This window comes from Pelophylax lessonae, assembly GCF_965119305.1.
Source record: "Pelophylax lessonae genome assembly, chromosome: 1".
Taxonomy (NCBI): Eukaryota; Metazoa; Chordata; class Amphibia; order Anura; family Ranidae; genus Pelophylax; species Pelophylax lessonae.
In genome coordinates, this window is record NC_138768.1 from 468,869,754 (window position 1) to 468,892,210 (window position 22,457).

Here is a 22,457-nt window from a genome sequence, read left to right on the forward strand (position 1 = left end):
TTGGACGGCGCTTCACAGTGCAGATGGACAATGACCCGAAGCATACTGCGAAAGCAACCAACAAGTTTTTTAAGGGAAAGAAGTGGAATGTTATGCAATGGCCAAGTCAATCACCTGACCTGAATCCGATTGAGCATGCATTTCACTTGCTCAAGACAAAACTGAAGGGAAAATGCCCCAAGAACAAGCAGGAACTGAAGACAGTTGCAGTAGAGGCCTGGCAGAGCATCACCAGGGATGAAACCCAGCATCTGGTGATGTCTATGCGTTCCAGACTTCAGGCTGTAATTGACTGCAAAGGATTTGCAACCAAGTTTTAAAAAGTGAAAGTTTGATTTATGATTGTTAATCTATCCCATTACTTTTGGTCCCTTAAAAAGTGTGAGGCACATATACAAACTGTTGTAATTCCTACACCGTTCACCTGATTTGGATGTAAATACCCTCAAATTAAAGCTGAAAGTCTGCAGTTAAAGCATATCTTGTTTGTTTCATTTCAAATCCATTGTGGTGGTGTATAGAACCAAAAAGATTAGTATTGTGTTCGATGTCCCAATATTTATGGACCTGACTGTGTATATATATATATATATAAATTTTAGCAGAGACCCTAGAGAAAAAATCGGAGATCATTGCAATACAATATGTCACACCATATTTGCACAGCGGTCTTACATAGTTACATAGTAGTTGAGGTTGAATAAAGACAATAGTTGATCCAGTTCAAACTGTGTAGGCACACGTGGCCGTAATTATCTCTCATACCCCTAAATGTTCTGATCCTTGAGATGTACATCCAAGAGTCTTTTGAAAGTAGCCATACTTCCCACAGAAACTACCTCTTGTGGTAGAGAATTCCACACTCTTGTAGCCCTAACAGTAAAGAACTCCCTGCATTGCCTGAGGTCAAAACGCTTCTCCTCTAAATGCATTGTATGTCCTCGAGTCCTCATGTAATCCTTGCGACTGAATAGCTTTTTTTCTATGCTGAGATCACCATTGAGGTATTTATAAATTGCTATCGTATCTCTTCTCAGGCGTCTCTTTTCCAGGGAGAATAAATCAAGCGATTGCAGACGCTCTTCATAATTAAGGTCCTCCAATCCCCTAATTAGTTTAGTTGCCCTTCTCTGGACTCTCTCCAGCTCCAACACATCCCTCCTGAGGACTGGCGACCAGAACTGGACAGAATACTCCAGATGTGGTTGGACCAGAGTTTTATAAAGTGGTAGGATTATAGTTTTATCTCTGGAATACATCCCTTTCTTTATGCATGCTAATATTCTGCCGGCTTTGGCAGCTGCCGCTTGACATTGCATGCTATTGCCTAGTCTATCCTCTACCAAGACTCCCAGATCTTTCTCCATTTTTGATTCCCCCAAAAGTTCCTTCCCTAAAGTGTATTGTGCTTTTATGTTTTTAGTCCCCAAGTGCAAAACCTTACACTTCTAAACCTCATTTGCCATGTCATTGCCCACTCTGTTATTATGTTCAGCTCATTCTGTAGGATATCTGCCTCATGCTGTGCAATTATTGCCCTGCCCAATTTTGTGTCATCTGCAAAAACTGATATAGAACTACTTATCCCGTCCTCAATGCTGTTTATGAATAAATTGAACAGGGTTGGTCCCAGGACTGGGCCTTGGGGGACCCCACTTACCACCCCAGACCAGTCTGAGTATGCGCTATTTATTACTATTTCTTACTAACTACATGTTTTTGGAAAAAATATACTTTTTTTTAAAATAAAAAATAAGAAAACAGTAACATTAGCCCAATTTTGTTCTACAATGTGAAAGATAATGTTAACTCGAGTAAATTGATACCTAACATGTCATGCTTCAAAATTGCGTACGCTTGTGGAATTGGGACAAACATTGGTTCTTAAAAATCTCCATAAGCAACGCTTTAAAATTTTTACAGGTTACCAGTTTAGAGTTACAGAGGAGGTCTAGGGCTAGAATTATTGCTCTCACTTTAACGATCGTGGCGATGCCTCACATGTGGGGTTTGAACACCGTTTACATATGTGGGTGCGACTTGCGTATGCGTTCGCTTCTGCACACAAGCTCGGAGGGACAGGGCGCTTTACATTTTTTTTTCTTATTTATTTTGCTTTTTATTTTTTATTTAAAAAAAAAAATATTTTGATCACTTTTATTCCTATTACAAGGAATGTAATCATCCCTTGTAATCAAAATAAGCAGGACAGGTCCTCTTTAACCCCTTGCAGACCGCCGCACGACTATATACTGCGGCGGTCAGCCCCTTCTGGGCAAAGTGACGTACTGGTACGTCACTCGTCTGCGAGCCTCTAGGGGGCAAGGGCGCGCCCACCCCCGCTTGTTCCCTGATATCCCTGCACGAGTGACCGGCGGCTGCGATGTCCGCCAGCCACTCGCGATCTCCCGCTGGAGAGGGAGAAAGGCAGACGGTTGATGTAAGCACAGCCGTCTGTCATTCTCACTGATGTACCTGCAAAGACCATACGATCCCGCTATGTAGGATCGTATGTCTCTGTGGTTACATCACAAGCCACGCCCCCCCATATTTAGAATCATGCCCCTAGGGATACATTTAACCCACTGATCACCAATAAAGTTAACCCCTTCCCTGCCAGTGTCATTTTTACAGTAGCAGTGCATATGTGTAGCACTGATTACTGTAGTAATGTCACTGGTACCCCCAAAAGTGTCAAAAATATCAGTCAAGGGTCCGATCTGTCCGCCGCAATGTCGCAGTCCTGCAAAAAAAAAACAATCGCAGATCGCCGCCATTACTAGTTAAAAAAAAAAACAGCAAAAATTACTTAAATCTTTCCCGTAGTTAGTAAATGCAATAACTTTTGCGCAAACCAATCAAAATACGCTTATTGCGATTATTTTTTTTTTTACCAAAAATATGTAGCAGAAAACAAATTGGCCTAAAATGTTAAAAAAATTTTGATTTTTACATTTTTTTTGGGGAATTTCATATAAAAAAATGTGAAAAATATTGGGTTTTTTTTTTCAAAATTTTCTCTCTTTTTCTGTTTATAGCACAAAAAGTAAAAATCGCACAGGTGATCAAATACCACCAAAAGAAAGCTCTGTTTGTAGGAAAAAAAGGACGTCAATTTAATTTGGGTACAGCGTCGCACGACCGCGCAATTGTCCCTTAAAGTCACGCAGTGCCAAATCGCAAAATAGGCCCTGGTCTTTGAGCAGCCAAATCCTCTGTGGCTTAAGTGGTTAATGTGAGATCTGGGGTCAAAAAGACCTCAGATCTCACATCTACACTTAAAAGCAATAAAAAAAATAGGCCCTTTAAGGCCGTTGGACGGAAGTGACGTCTGAAGTTGCTCCAAGGCCATAGAGTGGAGTGGGGGCCATCTTGCCCCCACTCGACTTCTTGCTCAGCTCCTCAGAGGACTGGATTGTTTTCCCTGCTACCGACGGCTCTGGTAAGTGGGGAAAACATCAGGGAAGCGGCGGGTGGGGAGTGGGCACCTCTCCCGCCACCCATAAAATGAATGCGCCATGAATCCACTACGGGGACCACTTTTATGTGATAGAGGACCACCGGCCGTGTAGAAAAATACCAGGGTTATGGCAGCTATCTTCTGCCATAACACCAATATTTAACGTCAAAATAGTGACGTAAATACATGGTGGGCGGTCCGGAAGTGTTTAATTAAAGAATGCCACTTTATTGGAAGAACCCCACTGCGTCCCCCTGGCATGTGTTCCCATAAAGGTGCTCTTGTTTTATAGTGTTGGGTGTGGATGGAATTTGCCTATTAATCAATCAGAAGTTAATATCAGACACACATCTATCACAGCAAACTTTTCACACCAAAAAAAGTAAAAGTGGTTGAAACTAAGAACAAGATTCCAAACACTCGCCCAGCGCTCCTTATTAAAGGGATAAAACCACACAATAGATATAAGATGTAATAAAACACATAAAATTTGCTGATCGCAGCCGCTGTAGTAAAACCAATATATGTAAAGGATGTAAAAAAATACTGTGAAGAATACTTAAATAGGTATAGTCCAGCACTTAATCGCATCCAGCAGCGCTCAATATATCACAGATCATGTAGTCCTCAAAAGGAAAAAACTGTCTTTAAACTTAATCAAATGTTCATAAAACCGCCAGACAGTTCATATATTAGTGATTCTCTGTGTTTTGGTGTCTGCAATCAGGTTCCAACCTTCACCACACCAAACATGACCCCCCAAGGAGTGGACACTCACCAGAAATACTATAAAGATACGCCTGTAAGCATTGGTTGCTTGGACCCTTGACACCTTTAGATATCCCCGTCAGTACCAGATGACCTCCACATGCGTACTCCAATCATGGATCAGATTGTGTCATGGAAATAAAGATGGGGGCACAATAGTGTGATACCGTTTCAACATTTATTGCACAAACCACTTCAAAGTAAATCCCCAAATCCAATATGCTTACATAAAAACAAATCTTTCAAGCAAATAGTAGTAACCCATTGGTTATGGCCGGCTCACCACTGCTGCATGATAATACTCCAGCCTCCTCTAGGGTGAGATCCGGATGCCAGCCAAAACTTCTTGTGGTTACCAGGGAAACAGCATGCCTGTGTCCTGACGCGCTTTGTCCGTTTAGACTTCAACTGAGGACCAGTTTTGGCTGGGATCCGGATCTCACCCTAGAGGAGTCTGGAGTATTATCATGCAGCAGTGGTGAGCCGGCCATAACCAATGGGTTACTACTATTTGCTTGAAAGATTTGTTTTTATGTAAGCATATTGGATTTGGGGATTTACTTTGAAGTGGTTTGTGCAATAAATGTTGAAACGGTATCACACTATTGTGCCCCCATCTTTATTTCCATGACACAATCTGATCCATGATTGGAGTACGCATGTGGAGGTCATCTGGTACTGACGGGGATATCTAAAGGTGTCAAGGGTCCAAGCAACCAATGCTTACAGGCGTATCTTTATAGTATTTCTGGTGAGTGTCCACTCCTTGGGGGGTCATGTTTGGTGTGGTGAAGGTTGGAACCTGATTGCAGACACCAAAACACCGGGAATCACTAATATATGAACTGTCTGGCGGTTTTATGAACATTTGATTAAGTTTAAAGACAGTTTTTTCCTTTTGAGGACTACATGATCTGTGATATATGTTTGATATATTGAGCGCTGCTGAATGCGATTAAGTGCTGGACTATACCTATTTAAGTATTCTTCACAGTATTTTTTTACATCCTTTACACAAACCTTTCACACCACAATCAAACTTCAAGAGGGTAGGGTTGTAAAGAGAAGATCAGGCCATAATTTATTTGATATTCATCTATGACAGGCATCACTTAATAGCAGAGAGTGCCATTCAGCTGCCTGTGTGTCCTCTCTTCCCTCAGTTGCTACTGTCATCATCACAGCATGGCAGAGGGCAGGAGGTGCAACAGGTCTGGTTGGAGGGTGGGAGCTGCCCCATTTTTTCATGTTAAACTGCTTCTCCTCCAGTATCATTGAGTGGCCCCGTGTCTTCTTACATTCCCTGAGACTGAATAGTTTTTTACCTACACTGGTATCACCATTGACGTTTGTTGTATACGGATATCATATCTCCTTTCAAATGTCTCTTCTCCAGGGAGAATAGGTTTAATGTTTGCAGTCGTTCCTCTAAACTGAGGTCCTCCAGTCCCCTTCCTAATTTTGTTGCCCTTCTCTGGACTTTCTCCACTTTCAGCACATCCTTCCTGAGGGTTGGTGAACAGGATTGGACAGAATATTCCAGATATGGCCGATCCTGAGTTTTATAATGTGACAGGATTTAAGTTTTTATCTCTGGAGTAATAATGTCCCCTTAAAAGAGAACCTGTTTTATGGATGTCTCAATAGAGAACCTACCCATACTATTACATAGCGGATTTGTTAGCCCCCTTGTGATAACATTAAAGTTAAATGGGAAAAAAATGTTTAAAAATAAAATAAAAATTATAATAAAATAAATAAAAACAAAAAAACCCATTTCTGTACACAGAGAGGTGAATGCAAACGTGCGCACATATATGTGAACAGGGACTGTACCACACTTGTGGGGTATCGCTGCAAACGTTGAAGTGAGATCAATAATTCTAGGACCATCTTTCACGTTACATATGGACAATTTTTACAGGCTCACGTAATTATAAGGCTTGACATGTTTGGTATGTACTTGACGCAAATCCTTTCCGTCATATTTTACAAAAATTTGGGTATTCTATTGTGTTTGTGTGCTTTCATAAAATAAGTTTTCTCTTACGTCCTCCGATAGTCGCCGCCCACTCATACAGTCTTCACCAATGGGTATTGACTTCCTCTCCACAGGAGTAGCTAGGCATAAGACTTGTTAAAAACAAAAGCATTTAACATAGACACAACCATGGGGGCTGTCCCACTGGTCAATACCCCCCTGCAGTAAGCCATCCCAACTCAGTTTGTCTTCTGCCTAGCGTTAGGAGTAGATAGGCTTCCCTGTGCTGGGGCTACAGTCTCAGCCTTCTAATCTTTTTTATGATTTTTATTTGCAAGAATGTCATTTTTTCTTTGCTTTACTAGCTGTTTATTTTGTCAGCTTTAGTTTAGTCAGATCTTCGGACGAAGATGGATTTTGCAGAGCTGGGAATCGGACTGGTTGCCCTGGTTCTCCAGGGCAAAGGGTCAGATGGATCCCCAACCCACCATTGAGCGTTCAGCCATGTGTTCGCCCTGGCATTACGAACGACCCATCCCTGTTCGCAGGGATGCAGCCTGTGAGGTGGCTACCTCACTGGACACATCTGCGGTTTTTATCGTATGTTGCAGTGTCCTGCGTTTTTGGCTGACGGCATTCCCTGCCATCTGAGGGCAGCGGCTTTCCGTTTGATGAGAGGCACCCCACGCCATCCGGTACAGGTAAGTACTCTGTGTGGGGCCTCTGTCTGGGGCTGGCAGTCCTGTGTGCTGTGGTAGGACATTGGGGAGATGTCGTTGCCTCTGCTGTCTAAGAAGGTTGCCTTTCTGGTGGCGATCACTTCGGCCCGCCGGAGTTGGCGGCGTTGTCGTGCCGCTCCCCTTACCTGGTGGTTCATAGGGATAAGGTGGTCTTGCTACCTAACCTGTCCTTTCTTCCTAAGCTGGTTTCTGATTTCACCTTAATGAGGACATTGTTTTGCCTTCGCTCTGTTCGAAGCCTAAGCATCCTAAGGAGGTTGCGTTGCATCCCTTGGATGTTTTCAGGGCGATCAGGGTTTACCTGTCGTCCACTGAATCCTTTCGAAGATCGGATTCTCTCTTTGTCCTTCCTGAGGGACCTCGGTAGGGTATGGCTGCATCTGCAGCGACCATTGCCAAATGGATCAGACAGACAATTGTCCGGGCCTATGCTTTGAAGGAACGGGTTCCACCCTTCCCTGTTAAGGCGCACTCTACCAGGTCGGTGAGTACTTCCTGGGCCTTCCGGCATCAGGCTTCGGTGGCCCAGGTGTGCAAGGCTGCGACTTGGTCGTCGGTGCACATCTTTTCCAAATTCTATAAAATTGATGTTCGTGCATCAGCTGATGCCTCCTTTGGCCGCAAAGTTCTCTGTGCGGCGGTGCCTTAGGGGATCCTTGTTTTTTTGTGGGTCCCTGGCTGTTGGGGTTGTTTATCCCCTGGGTTATTTGCTTTCCTGGGTTGTTGCTCCTGTTGAGCCTTTTCTGTTGCCCAGAAGGTTCTCTTACTGTTCGTGTAAGGTTCCTTTCTCTGATGTGGGTACTGCGTTGCCTTTTCTACGGTTGCGTCTCCCACCCCTCATGTCTACACTGCTTTAGGACATCCCATTGGTGAAGACTGTATAAGTGGGCGGCGACTGTCGGAGGACGTAAGAGAAAACTGAATTTTTGTAAAATCTTACCGTAAAATTCCTTTCTCTGAGTCCTCCGACAGTCGCCGCCCCTGCCCCTCTTTTGGGGTTTTTGTACACTTACTGCTATGCTACCAAACTGAGTTGGGATGGCTTACTGCAGGGGGGTATTGACCAGTGGGACAGCCCCCATGGGTGTGTCTATGTTAAATGCTTTTGTTTTTAACAAGTCTTAGGCCTAGCTACTCCTGTGGAGAGGAAGTCAATACCCATTGGTGAAGACTGTATGAGTGGGCGGCGACTGTCGGAGGACTCAGAGAAAGGAATTTTACGGTAAGATTTTACAAAAATTCCATTATTTGGGAGTTTTAAGTAATTTTCCAGCAAAAAATTAATTTTTAATGTGTGAATCAAAATTACAAAATTTCCCTGGGCACAAAGTGGTTAATGATTACATGACTAGATGAAATTGTATATTTTATAGTTGCTGTGGGGTGTATTTAGAAGTTTGTGTGTAGTTCAGGTTTAATCATGACACTGACAGACTTGGCAGAAACTTTATCTAGCTGATTAAACTGCTCGCATTTTTGTTGGAGACAGATTCTCTTTAATGTAGTATGAGGCAATAAAAAAAAAAAATACAAATAATACCACCGACCAAGTTGATGCTGAAATGTATTTGTACTTTCGAAACTATTGACGCTTTCATTAGAAATGTCAACTGTAACATTCTCCCCCTCATGCCCTGTGTATGAACTGGCATAGTGTAAACTATTGTACAAAGCAGAGCTAGCGATTTGGCAATCCCTAGATTGGTTGCAAGAACAGCAATGGGGTCATATCTTGTGCTAGGTGAGGACAGCTCACATGAATACCCATTAAAAGCTGAATTTCAGACAAATATGCAATAGTATATTCCTTTAAAAAATATTTATATACAGTACATACAACTAGCACTTGAATCTCTGTATAGGCCTCTGTCAAGCCTTACACAGCACAACTCAGACTGGGAGATGTTGGGGAAGCACTAAGGGCTTTTGAGACTTTGATACATGCACATGTTGTAAAAGGGAACATGCTGACAGGAGGAGACAAAAGACTGAGCAGAGAAAATGTGTTGCAGCTCCTTCATTTTCCAGGCTGGGTTTGGGTCAGACTATAGGTCAGGATACCATCGTATTACTAAAGTAAAACTAAAGGCAACATTAATCTCCAAAAAACGGAACAGAACTGAAAGGACAAAAATCGGATGTCAGAGGATGGTCATCCGCTGACATCCGCAATCCCATTGACATGCATTATGTCCGTATATCACCCGCAAACAGATGGGGTGATATACGGACATACGGAACGCCCGTGTGAAAGAGCCCTTAGGGAGATTCACCCTCTATTTGTCCTGTGTACTGTTATCACTGACAGTGAAGGTAAAATAAAATCCCAAATGTTAGGTTGTCGCTAGAACAGGAATAAGGGGACAATCTTCCAATGGAGACATCCATTCTGGACCCCCTAGTGACAACCAGAAATTTCAGACTTGGGAGGGATTTCCTTTCACTGTTCTGATGTGGCTTTAGGACAGGAAAGCTCCCCAATGGGACACAGATAAAGAAAAAAAATACAGGATTTTTAGCTCTTACTCTATCCGCATAAAAAAAAAATAAAGAATTTCAGTAATATCTAAACCCCTGGTGGCCAAGTTGCAGCCCAAGGATTGCACACAGCACTTGTTGTGCAGCCCTCGGGCCCCCTGCAGACAGTATTCTGTGTTTTCATTACCTAGGTGCTTACTCACCAAAAAAAAAATATATATATATTAATTAAGCTGCCTTCTACAATTTTTCACACTCATGTCTGTGATGTCCATCCTTTTTCACCTTTTTTATTTTCTTATAAATAGTAATAGCAATGATCTCCAATAGTCTAGTGTAATGTGTCTGAGGTCTCCAACAACTTCTGCAGTCTGTCGGCAGTCTCACCATCTCTTGTAGTGTAAAGGCCCGTACACACGATAAGAAAATCTGTAGGGAAAATTCGTCCGACGACCGATCTGCCGATTTTCGGATTGTTAGTATGGTGCTTTTGACAGCCAACTCCGACTTTTCGGCTGACAAAATCCTGATGTGCAGGCTATAAAATTTTTGTCGTTCGTAATACAATGTCCAATTTTCGTCTGATTAGTACAGATTTAGATGGAAAAAAATCTTAAGAGCAAGACTAGGCATGCTCGGAGACGAAAGAACACATACAAAACAATCCAGCACATGACATCACTTCTGAAGAGAAATTCTGTCGTACGGGAAAATTCGTATGAAAATGACCTCTTCACTTTCCACTTTAGACTAGCATGCCACAAAAAATGTATGACAGATCGTTCGATAATCTGATCGTGTGTACGGGCCTTAAGGCCCCTTTCACACACTCCGTTTTTCTCAGCAGGGGATCCCTATAGTAACTTTCATTTGCCTTTCTTCAGTCTCTGACCATTTTCTTTAGTATAACTGCAGTATCTGACCATCTCCTATTGCAAGCCTGCAGTCTCTGACAGCTTTAAGGGCCTGTTCACACCTGAGCGTTTTTCAGCTCGTAAAACGCTCATCTCTGAAGACTCAAAATGTCCAACAAGCAAAATCCCATTCATTTTATTGGCGCCTGTTCACATATGAGCGTTTTGTCACCTGAAGCAAAACGCCTGAAGCTCAAAAAAGTACATGAGCTTGTTGTTTGGCAGATTACAAGCGTTTTTGTTAGATGTCAATGCCTTCCTCCAAACACCTGCAAAAAACGCCTGAAAAAATGCCCTAAAAAACACCTGAAACCGATATGCTCAGGTGTGAATTGAGCCTAAGTAGCATAACAATTACTGAATATCATGTATGGCCCTTTTGTAAAGTCAAGGTTGCACTATAGATCCCCTATATTATGAAAACTGACCACCACAGATCTAAACACTTGTAAAGAAGTAATTACTTCATTCATTTATTTCTTCTTGCTTGATCAATTAAACTTCAATGCCAGTAGCCAACTTTACATAGAGTTAACTGTTGTATATGTTTAGAACCACATTCAACCTGAAGAAGAGAACACTATAAAAATAGAGAATTTGCTCAGAAGTTTGTCACTATGAACGTTACAACGCTAGGGGGAGACCTGTTTCTGTAAAATACTTTGACTAAAGTTATTTGAGGCTTTCCTAGTGTTTTAAAATACCATAAAACAAGATGATTTCTGTGCTGATGGAAACCATTTGCATTGTGCTTTTCTGGGTAGGCAAATCATTACTTAAAACCTTCAGTCATTTCTGTTTTTCATGCAGTCCACCATCCAGGATATATAACGTTCCTCTTTCTTAGTTCTGTTACAGGGATTCTGTGCTTTACTTTCCGTTTGTTACTTCTGAGGTTTTTTTCTTTTTCTTGGAAAGTGAAAAGAAACACATTTTGTATTCTTAAGAAAAGCAGCAGAAATCAGTGTAAACACTTGGCAGCAGGAGAAGGAACAGTCCGTCCGCTCAAACACATGTCTTACATCTTCCTAACTCCTCCAGTTTAAAGAAATACACTGATTGCATTCATCCTCAGTCTGGGGAAAGTAGTGCAGGACTTAGTTAATATGGCTGCAGCATGGAGTTGAGAAATGACCCCCAACTCTGCTGTTATGCAGGGAGGAAAAAAAAGTTGAGCTGTGATAGCGAAATGACGATCCTGCAAGGAACCATGGATCTTTATACCACAATACAGGGCATTTTCACTCCTTTCCTGCCAAGGTCAATTTTCAGCTTTCAGCGCTCTCACATTTTGAATGACAATTGCTCAGTCATGCAACACTGTACCCAACCCAAACAAATATTTTTTTTTTTTTTCACACAAATAGAGCTTTCTTTTGGTGGTATTTAACCACTTAAGCCCCGGAAGATTTTACCCCCTTCCTGACCAGGGGGTATTTTGCGATTCCGCAATGTGTGAATTTAACGGACAATTGCGCGGTCGTGCGACGCTGTACCCAAATGAATTTGACATCCTTTTTTTCCCACAAACAGAGCTTTCTTTTGATGGTATTTGATCACCTGTGCGATTTTTTGATCATGCGCTATAAACAAAAAAAGAGCGTCAATTTTGCAAAAATAACAATATTTTTCACATTTTTTTTATATGAAATTCCCCCCCCCCCAAAAAAAAAGTAAAAATCTAATTTTTTTAACATTTTCGGCCAATTTGTTTTATGCTACATATGTTTGGTAAAAAAAATCGCAAAAAGCGTATTTTGATTGGTTTGCGCAAAAGTTATCGCGTTTACTAACAAAGGGAAAGATTTTTGTTGTTTTTTTTAACGCGTAATGGCGGCGATCTGCGATTTTTTTTTTGCGGTACTGCGACATTGGGGCGGACAGATCGGACCCTTGACTGACATTTTTGACACTTTTGGGGTTACCAGTGACATTACTGCAGTAATCAGTGCTATACATATGCACTGTTACTGTAAAATGACACTGTTAGTGAAGGGGTTAACTTTATTTGAGAGGGAGGGGCTGTGTGTGTCGCTAGAGGCATGATTCTAACTGTGATTGGCTGTGGCTTGAGGTGTAGGAACAATGATCAACGGTCCTACATAGTAGAACCGTATGATCACTGTTCCTACAAAGGGGAGAATGACAGGCGGCTTGTTTACACTACCTGCCTGCCTTTCTCCCGCTGTCACGGACATCGGGTCCGCCGCTCACACGCGCGGGGGGGGGGGTGGGGTCCGTAACAGCGCGGGAGCCGGAGCACGCCTTTTTTTAAGTTGTAATTTTTTCCCACAATTCTTGGGAACATTTAATATATATATATTTTCTTTTTTATAAAATTGTCATAAGTTATTTTTCACACACAGCATTAACATACTGTACTTGCAATTGCACCCCAAAACACATTCTGCTACTCCTCCTAAGTATGGTGATACCACATGTGGGAGACTTTTTCACAGTCTTGCAACAGACAGAGGCTCAAAATTCAAGCAGCACCTCCAGGCGTTCTATCGACATAAATTACACATTTAATTTCCTAACTACCTAACACACATTTGAAGGCCCTAGAGCACCAGGACAATGGAAATGCCCACAAAATGACCCCATTTTGGAAAGCAAACACCCTAAAGTATATTCTATGAGACAATATGAGTCTTTTGAACATGTCATTTTTTTCCACAAGTTTTTGGAATATGTGGAAAAAAAATGAAAACCTATTTTTGTTTACACAAAGTTGTACATGTATAAGATATTTCTAACACATAGCATGTACATACCAAAAATGACACCCCAAAATACATTCTGCTACTCCTCCTGCGGATGGCGATACCACATGTGTGAGACTTTTACACAGCCTGGCCCTGGCACATAGAGAGGCCCAACATCCAAGTAGCACCTCCAGGCATTCTAGGAGCATAAATTACACATATAAGTTCCTGACTACCTATCACTAACACATTTCTAACACATAGCATGTACATAGCAAAAATGACACCCAAAATACATTCTAATACTCCTCCTGAGTATGGTGATACCACATTTGTGACACTTTTTCACAGCCTAGCCACATAGAGGGATAATAAACAAGGATATTGGCGCAAGCCTGGGAGTACTAGTGGGCCCAAATGGTTCTGATTACAATCTATGGGTTAAAAACATTCCATAAATTAGCAGAAGTCCATATATGGGCTCACTTGAAAGGCAACTCTGTGTGCAAGCAAGAAGGGACTTGGAGATAGCTAAGGACAAAAAAAAAGTGCCATACTAAGTGCAGCATATATGGGATTTATTGGAGATCACAAGAATGTTACTCACAAAGGTTAAAATATCAAAGGCATGTAGTTGGCACTATAAATTCATCCCTGTCAGTGGAGCGATAGGTCAGGATGGCCTCTTGTGGCTGTGGCTCCTAGGGAGACTGTCGGTGGATGCTAGCACTTCCTGGGGACGTGGAACGCACGGGCGACTCGTCCTGATGTCATTTCCCAGTTGTGATGGGATATCGTGGACGACGCATTTGTGGAGCATGCGCTCCTTCTTCCAGCCTATGCAGCACCATTTTGGGTGAGGGCTTTTAATGGAGATGGAAGGTAGTCGCTGGGTCCTAAGTTCTACTTAGGACGTGCATTCCATGGCCCCAGCAAGTGCCCGCATCCACCGGAAGTGCCCCTACGAGCCACAGCCACAAGATGCCTCCCTGACCTATCGCCCCAGTGACATGGATGAATTTACAGTGCCAACTACATGCCTTTGTGAGTACCATTCTTGTGATCTCAAATAAACCCCATATATGCTGCACTTAGTATGGCGCTTGTATTTTCTCAAGGGGCCCAACATCCAAGGAGCACCATCAGGTGTTCTAGGGACATAAATTCCTATCAACCTATCACATTTTTGAAGGCCCTTCATATTTCTAACACATAGCATGTACATACCAATTACACACCAAAATGCATTCTTCTGAGCAAAGGGTAAACAAAAGATTACCTGTGGTTTTAGTAGTGTAGTGGTCCACAGATGAGAGCATTGGTCCAGGCAGCAGGCAGGAATGTGGTCAGCGACAGTGAAAGCATCATCCAGGCAGCAGGCAGGAATACTGTCCATAGTCAGTACAGGCAGAGATATTGTCAGCACAGCCAAAGCATTGGTCCAGGTAGCAGGCAGGGATGTGGTCAACAGCAGTGAAAGGATGGTCCATGCAGCAGGCAGGAATACTGTCCATAGTGAGTATAGCAGCAGGCATGGATATGGTCAGTACAGCCAAAGTATTGGTCCAGGCAACAGGCACATGGTCCATAAACTGTCCTGGGTCAGTGCAGAGAAGTAGATAGGTAGAAAAGATGTCAGCACAGCCAAAGTATATGTTTGGGCAGCAGGCAGGACCATCAAGCTTAGGACATCAGTCAGGAAAGAATGGGGACAGGGGCAGAGGCTTCTTCCATCCAAATCGATCTGAAGCCTCTGGACTTCAGACCCTGTTCTGGGCATTACAAAACCCAGAGAAAACCAAACACTGTTTTTCTCAACTCAGAACATGATTCTAAAGCCCCTCACATATGTGAGACCCCTGTGTTATCTTGAATCCCATTACTACAGTAGCAGGGCGAAACATCAGGCCATGTGGCAGGCAAAAAACATGGTCGATTATCAGGCCGAGGTCAGTGCAGGTAAAAGGCAGAAAAAGACGGTAGGCAGAGGCATAGTCGATAAACAGTTCAGGGTCAGTTGAGGTGAAAGGCAGAAACATGAATAAATAATGCAGATGGCAGGCAGAGGCATAGTCGATAAACTGGCCAGGCTCAGTTAACATGGAAGGCAGTGATATGGTTGGTTGAGGCAGCAGGGAAATAATCAGCATAGACATTAAAAAAGGGGAAATGGCAGTCTGCTAGAAAAATGGGCTAATAGTTTAGGGAAGTGTGAGGGCGTCTGAAGCATTCTCCAATGCATAGGCCAGGTTGGGAGGGACATTGGGGACTATGCAAACTGGTGTTTTTCTTTGTTTTGTTGTTTGTTTTTCTTTGTTTTGCTGCACACCCAACATTTTGTTTAGCGTCTTTTTCCAGTTTCAAAGAGCCGGTTCACACTGAGGCGACACGACTCCTTACTACTTCGGGGGCGACTTGTGCATTACATTGCACCACGACTTCGGAGCGACTTGCAGGGACATCACATAATGGAAGTCTATGCAAGTCGCTCCGAGGTCGCCCCGAAATAGTACAGGACCCTTTTTCTAAGTCAGATCGACTTGTGTCGCTCCTATTAGAATGGGTCCTGTAGCGGTCAATGGACCACGAGGGAGCGCGACTTGTCAGGCTGACAAGTCGCCTGACAAGTCGCGCTAATGTGAACCGACTCTAAAGGTGGTATTTTGTCAGGGAGATGGCGCTCATGTAGTTTGCTAACACAATCGGAGCTACTGCTTTCTAACGGGGATCCTTGCTGGTAGACCAGGGCAGTAAAAATTTCTTCGATAAATTTGAGGAAGGTGTTGGTATTTTCGGATGACTCTTGATAGATGACGAATGTGTTATACATGGTCAAATAGAAAAAGTAAATTGCAACTTTTTTATATCAGAAGAGGGACTTTTGTGTTGGTAGATAGGGCTGCAGCTTTTAATTGTTTAAATACACCCCCCCCCCCATGAACTTATTGTAGTCGTGGATACTACCCTCTTATTTTCTCTTTCTCCATCCCTCCATCCTTCTTTTTCTCTCTCCCTCCCTCCATCCCTCTTTCTTTCTCTCTCCCTCCATCCCTCTTTCTTTCTTCTCCCCCCTCTCTCTCTCCCCCTTTTTCCCTCTCCCCATCCCGCTTTCTTTTTCTCTCTCTCCGTCCCTTTCTCTCTCTCCATCTCTCTTTATTTGTCTCTCCCTCCATCCCTCTTTCTCTCTCTCTCTCTCCATCCCTCTTTTTTTTTCTCTCTTCCTCTCTCAATCCCTCTTTATTCCTCTCTCTCTCCCTCCAGCTCTCTTTCATTCAATTTATAAGGCTGGCCACAGGCGGATTGAAATTAGGCCAGTTTAGCAGGAACTGGACAAATTTCAATCGGCAGACTGGTTGTACTGAAAGTAATGTTCCACTTTATTTGTTAATAAAGGAGTACATATTATATATATAGATATACGCACTTTTTTATTTTTGAGGTGGGGGGGGGGATCTTGGGTGAGTTCCCACACTTTTTTTCCCAGGACTTGGCCCCTGGAGGAGCTGGCCACTAAATGGTGTAGACTTTAGCTATGTAATCTGCCCATCAGTTGCTTGATTACATTCCTACAGATTTGCTTCTGGAATAACAATCAAGCAACTGATCGGCACAGCTAAAGTCTACAGCATCTAATGGCCAGCAGGGCAGAACATGCTTGTCTAAAGAATTACTGGAGATGTGTTCTTTCATTCTGGCTCATCGCTTGATATCACATACACTCTCTGCTCTCAGAGGAAACAGAATTAATTTAGACGCAGGCATTAAAGAAATGAGGATTTCTGGAACTATTCTAACATATTTATGGGGAATAAATGAACACAGAATTATAAAGGAACAATACGAAAAAATTGAAAATTGAAATATGAAGCATATATGTAATTTTTGTTTTTACTTTAGTTACACTTTAAAGAATCAACCTCATAGTTTTCTTTAGCGCTGATGTAATTTTCTCTTTCTTTGTCACTTCCTTTGAAACATTTAAAGAAACAGAAGAGCAAAAATCAGGTGTACAACAACTAATTTGGAAACGTTTCTATTATGATTGTAGATGGTATAATATTAAAAGTATAGAATTTTACAATAAATAATCTACATAAAGGACAGAAACAAAAATTTACGGAGATCAGCTAGAAGACAGTTCAAGATGCTACTCTGACACTGTCAATGTATGAAGTGAGCGCGTGAATCGCTTAATAGCCAGAGCTTTTGATGACTTAGATCAGGGGTCTCCAAAATATCTTGCCTAGTCATATCTGTGAATGTCAGAGTTTTCCAATGCCTCTTGGGATGTGTAGTTCCACAACAGCTGGAGGGTCCTAGTTTCGAGATCCCTGACTTAGATCATGGGTGCTCAACCTGTGGCCCTCCAGCTGTTGCGAAACTATAAGTGCCATCATGCCTCTTCTGTTGGGAGATATGCTTGTACCTGTCAGCTTTGCAATGCCTCATGGGACTTGTAGTTCCACAACAGCTGTATGATACAGACATGAATTATTTACATTACTGTAGACCACAACAGCCTATCCTTCACCAGTTTTGCTCACTGCCAGTTATAGGCCATCATCCTTCTCATGTCTCTGGAACATTGAGTGTGAGATCGCTGAACTTCTGTCTCCCCAGGTCCTTCCACCCACCCACCATGGAAATTACAAGCGGTCTGCCTGTTTGTAATGGATTTTTCTTTTATGGGAAATGTAACAGTGGGCAGCATTAGCAAGGAACTCTGAAAAGTTGTTGTTTGAATAACTTAAAAATATAAGAATCTGCTGGGTGACTTATGGTCGCCTGTTCAGCATCCTTTTTTATCCGCCAGTTCATCCAAGTGAATGTAACTACTTAAGCACTCTGCTAATGCAAAATTTGTCTGCTGCATTTCATGTATGGAATATAATGATGCTCTGTGTCTTGGAAATCAATAGCTGTTTTATTCTCTTCCAGAATCATGCTCCAATGTGGTTTGCCCAGGGACACATTCTTGTGTTGTGGACCAGACAGGAAGTGCCCATTGCGTCATGTGCCGTACATCCCCCTGCCCGATGCTTGTGTCTGACTACATGCTGTGTGGGAACAACAATGTCACCTATCCCTCTGCCTGTCATCTTCGAAGAGCCACTTGCTTCTTAGGACGATCTATAGGGGTTCGTCACTCGGGCAGCTGTGCAGGTATCTATACTTTTTATATATGGAGGATGATGCATCTCCTACAGTAGTTTATGAAGATATTAAAAGCCTAGAAGGTGCTCTATGGCCATATCAAAGCTTAAGACTTTGGGTCAAATGTATCCTTTATACAGTACACGGAACCCCAAGTTGACCTGTCATATCATCACATTCGACTTTACATCACATTTTTCTCTAATTACATCATACATATAAATACAAAAATGTTGCGCAGCCCTTTTATCTCTAGGCTTTATCCTGTCAATGGCAGTTATCCTCAGCATTCCCTCAATAATAAATGTAATAGTAGATGGAAATATGGCTAATAAAGGGGAAGACCTAACTGATATTACATACATACTCCTGTATTCTACTCACGACACATAAAAGATTTGCTTTTTGTTTTGAATTTATCATTTGATTTTAACATAATTTCTATACATAATTTTTTTTTTGTTTGGCATATCACATGTGTGTTTGCTCATTCTTTTATTTGACCCCAGTTACAATCAGAATTACTTTAGTTTCTATTTTGTTTAATTTTTTTAATTCTTTGCACCATTGAAGGCTGAATTAAGAAAATATTTATTTCCTAATTATACAGTATAGGACACAGGATTACAGAGGTATAATATGGGTTATATGCAGTTCCCTTTAGGTGATTAGACATGGTCAAAAAATGCTTCAGGGAAATCCTCTAAAATAACACATCCCACTCCCAGCAAGCCTACTTTTTTGTTGGTGTATTTAGGTGTTGGACATCTTCCCCTTAGGCTTACTTCTCTTGTGTCCGGGTTTTGAATTAGGAAGTGGGACTGACCTGTAAAGTCGCTTTGGGTACTAGATGTTGCGTAAACGCTTACCTTGGCATGTGATGCATCATGTTGAGAAGGCCACAGGGTCTAGGGCCCTGGTCTGCTTGTTGTGAAGCCCTGTCTCTGAAATGCCCTTCAGGGGTATGCCCATTATAGAGCACCAAGACAAGATGGGGCTGGTCCCTATTACCCTGTTCAGTGTGAAAGACATCTGCCACAGGAAACAAGTTTGTAATGTCACTGTGTTCCTGTAGGATGCCATCTCAGGCAAGATTGATATTTTCATGACAAGGTTTAACACTATTTTCTTTGGCTTGGTGATTTTAGGATAGTGTCAAATAAATGAATATTGATATCATTTTATTTTCTGTTTACAGAACACTCCAAATTTTCCATGGATCTCGATGACGCAGTGAAGAACTATGTGTGAAGTCATCATGATTTAATAGCCATGTCAAAATGAGCACACGGGCATTCCATGTGTATATTGTACATAGCGTGAGGCATATTTATTAACTGGAATTGTTATTTATATGTATCAGACAGACTTCACTACCCAAGCACACTCATAACAGAGTTCAAGAGCTAAACTCTTGCATACTATAAGGTGGTATGATATCTTGTTGGAAATGCTGTTTTATTAATCTATTGCCACTATGTATTGGTAGACATAGCCCATGTTTAAAGAGCATTTTGACTGTGTACCTAGGGCAAAAGATGAATTCCCTCCATGTGTTCCAGGTTTGCATGGAAGAGTGCAGAGAAAATAAGCCCGTACTATGCTATAACATACTGTAATGGTACACAAAGATGATATTGAGACCACTGCTGTACTGTCACCCGAAGACACAAAGAAAAGCTAAGGGACATTGTGAAACATATAAAAATTAGCTGTTATTGTCAGTTATATTACATAAGTAAGTGAATTATTTAAAGATTGGCTTGCCCCCCCCCCCCCATAACAGAACACCAGAATGATACCCACATTACATTTATTTAGAATATATTGATCATTGTAAGACTATTGTACCATATGACATAAAAATGTGTGTTGCTGGCACATCCCATGCCAGCATATGACAGCCACATCAATGGGCTTTCAGTCATTGTATAATCCCCATCTCCTGTTTACAGTTTTGGGTGTAACTTGCCTCCTAAATGTAAAGGTCAGAGACCACAGTGCTATTTTTTTCTATTTTTCTATCTCTTGTGTCCTTCCTCTTTTTTCTATCCATGACAATAAAAGACAAAAATGTAACACATATTCATGGTTTCTTTAATGAAATTAAATGCTATTGGGTCTAGAAGATTAGCCTTGTTTATATAGTTCTATATACAGTATTCTTTTATACATTATTCCTTTACACATTATGCATCACTGTGCTTATCAGAAATTCATTTTGAGCTTGTTCTTATATGTAAAGAAGTTACAGGAAAAGCCATAAGATCTGATTCATAAAAATACCAAACAAATCTTTAGGACAAAAGTTAAGTTATTGTCAATAGCAACCAGTCAGGTTTTCACAAAAACATTTTACAAGAATTCTGAACAGACTGACAGGATTGAATTGAAGTGCAATCATCAATAAAAAGCACCTATCCTCCATTTATAGACCTTTCCACAGATGGATGCATAGTGACAGAATCAGATGGTGCCGCAGAGACCACAGCAGAATGATGAGATGCTAACAGCATTCTGTTGCGATAACTTACACTTTTGCTAATGCTTGCGTGGGGGTGACATCATTGCGCCCCAGGCCACTCATGTAGGCAGTGTCAGCAAATTCGGAAGGAACATGGGTAAACATATCAGCCATCTCAGCGCTGATATTTTAGTCCTGGAGGGCTTTGTTCTAAGGTAATTTCTCTTTTGTTCATTGATGGACACAGCTTCATATCTTCATTAGACGGATGGGTTATGCTGCTCTTCCTAGGAGTAGGGCACTAGGCGGAAAAGGGTTAACAAAGCTTAACTACGTCTATGGGGCAGTCCCAGGTGGTATACTCCTACTTCCTACTCTAGGATCTCTGTTTTTTTTGTTGCCTAGTCAGGAGTAAGGACCTAGCTCCTTGCTGGGATCTCTGGTCTTGGCACTTTTTTCCTTTTTAAATTTAATTTTTTCCTTTATTGTTTTCTTTTTTTCTTCTTCTACAATCAAGTTGTTCCTGTGAGAACTACAATCAACTGCCAGACTGAGTGATGCACTGGATATCCTAGAGACGCACAGGCCTTAGCTCAGCACTAGGTCAGCCGCGAACTGGCCCATGAGTGGGATACCTTGCAAGGATGCGCATGACCTGGTCGTGGCCAGAGTTGCAGCGCATATAGAGATACCACATGTGTGAGACTTTTTGGGAGCCTAGCTGTGTACGGGACCCCGAAAACCAATCACCACCTTCAGAATTTCAAAGGGCATAAATCTCACTACAGTGCAAAAAAAATAATAATTTTCCAGGAAGTTGTGGCAAAATATTCCATGGACTCACCATGCCTCTCAGCAAATAGCTTGGAGTGTCTACTTTGCAAAATTGGGTCATTTGGGGGGGTTGTGCTATCTTGAAATTTCAGGGCCTCCAAAACTGTGACAGGTAGTGAGGAAGTAAAATAAGCAATTTACGCCATTAGAAAACCTGAAGGGGGTGATTGGTTTTTGGGGCCCCGTACACAGCTAGTCTCCCAAAAAGTCTCACACATGTGGTATCCCTGTACTCAGGAGAAGCAGCAGAATGTATTTTGTATATATAATTTAGTGACAAATTTGTGTAAAAAAACAAATTGTCATTTTCCCGAAACTTAGGGCAAAATATAAAATACTCCATGGACTCAGCATGCCTCTCAGCAAATAGCTTTGGATGTCTACTTTCCAAAAAGGGGTCATTTGGGGGTTGTTTGAACTGTCCTGGCATTTTATGCTCAATCTTAGCCACACATCACCCACTCTTCTAACCACTTGAAGACCAAGACTTTTCTGTGACTTTTTGTTTTACATGAAATTTTTTATTTTTTTTTTATTAGAAAATTACTTTGAACCCACAAACATTATATATTTTTTTTAAAGCAGAGACCCTACAGAACAAAATGGTGGATGTTGCAATTTTCGTCACACGGTATTTGCGCACAGATTTTCCAAACGCAATTTTTGCGGGAAAAAACACACTTTTTTTTACATTTAATGCTCAAATACACTATATAATTCCTAATTGTTTGGTAAAATTTAAAAGATGATCATATGCCGAGTACATTGATACCAAACATGAAATGCTTTAAAATTGCACACGGCAACAAACTACGTACATTTTTAAAAGCATTAAGTCTTTACGGGTTACCAGTTTGGACTTACAGAGGAGGTCTGCTGCAAGAATTACTGCCCTTGACCTGGCATTCATGGCGATACCTCATGCATGCTGCAATTGCTGTTTACATATGACACTA

The 22,457-nt window shown here is 41.7% G+C and overlaps 1 protein-coding gene across 2 annotated transcripts in view; it reads left to right on the forward strand.

Annotated features, from left to right (window-relative positions):
- Positions 1-20,282, forward strand: part of FSTL3 (follistatin like 3) — a 114,457-nt gene extending 94,175 nt beyond the window's left edge. For both annotated transcript variants that reach the window (XM_082261217.1, XM_082261216.1), the window contains exons 4-5: positions 17,988-18,212; positions 19,402-20,282. In XM_082261217.1, the coding sequence (XP_082117343.1) occupies positions 17,988-18,212; positions 19,402-19,454 (278 nt within the window). In that variant the 3' untranslated portion in view covers positions 19,455-20,282. The remainder of the gene's footprint in view (positions 1-17,987; positions 18,213-19,401) is intronic.
- Positions 20,283-22,457: the final 2,175 nt, after the last annotated feature.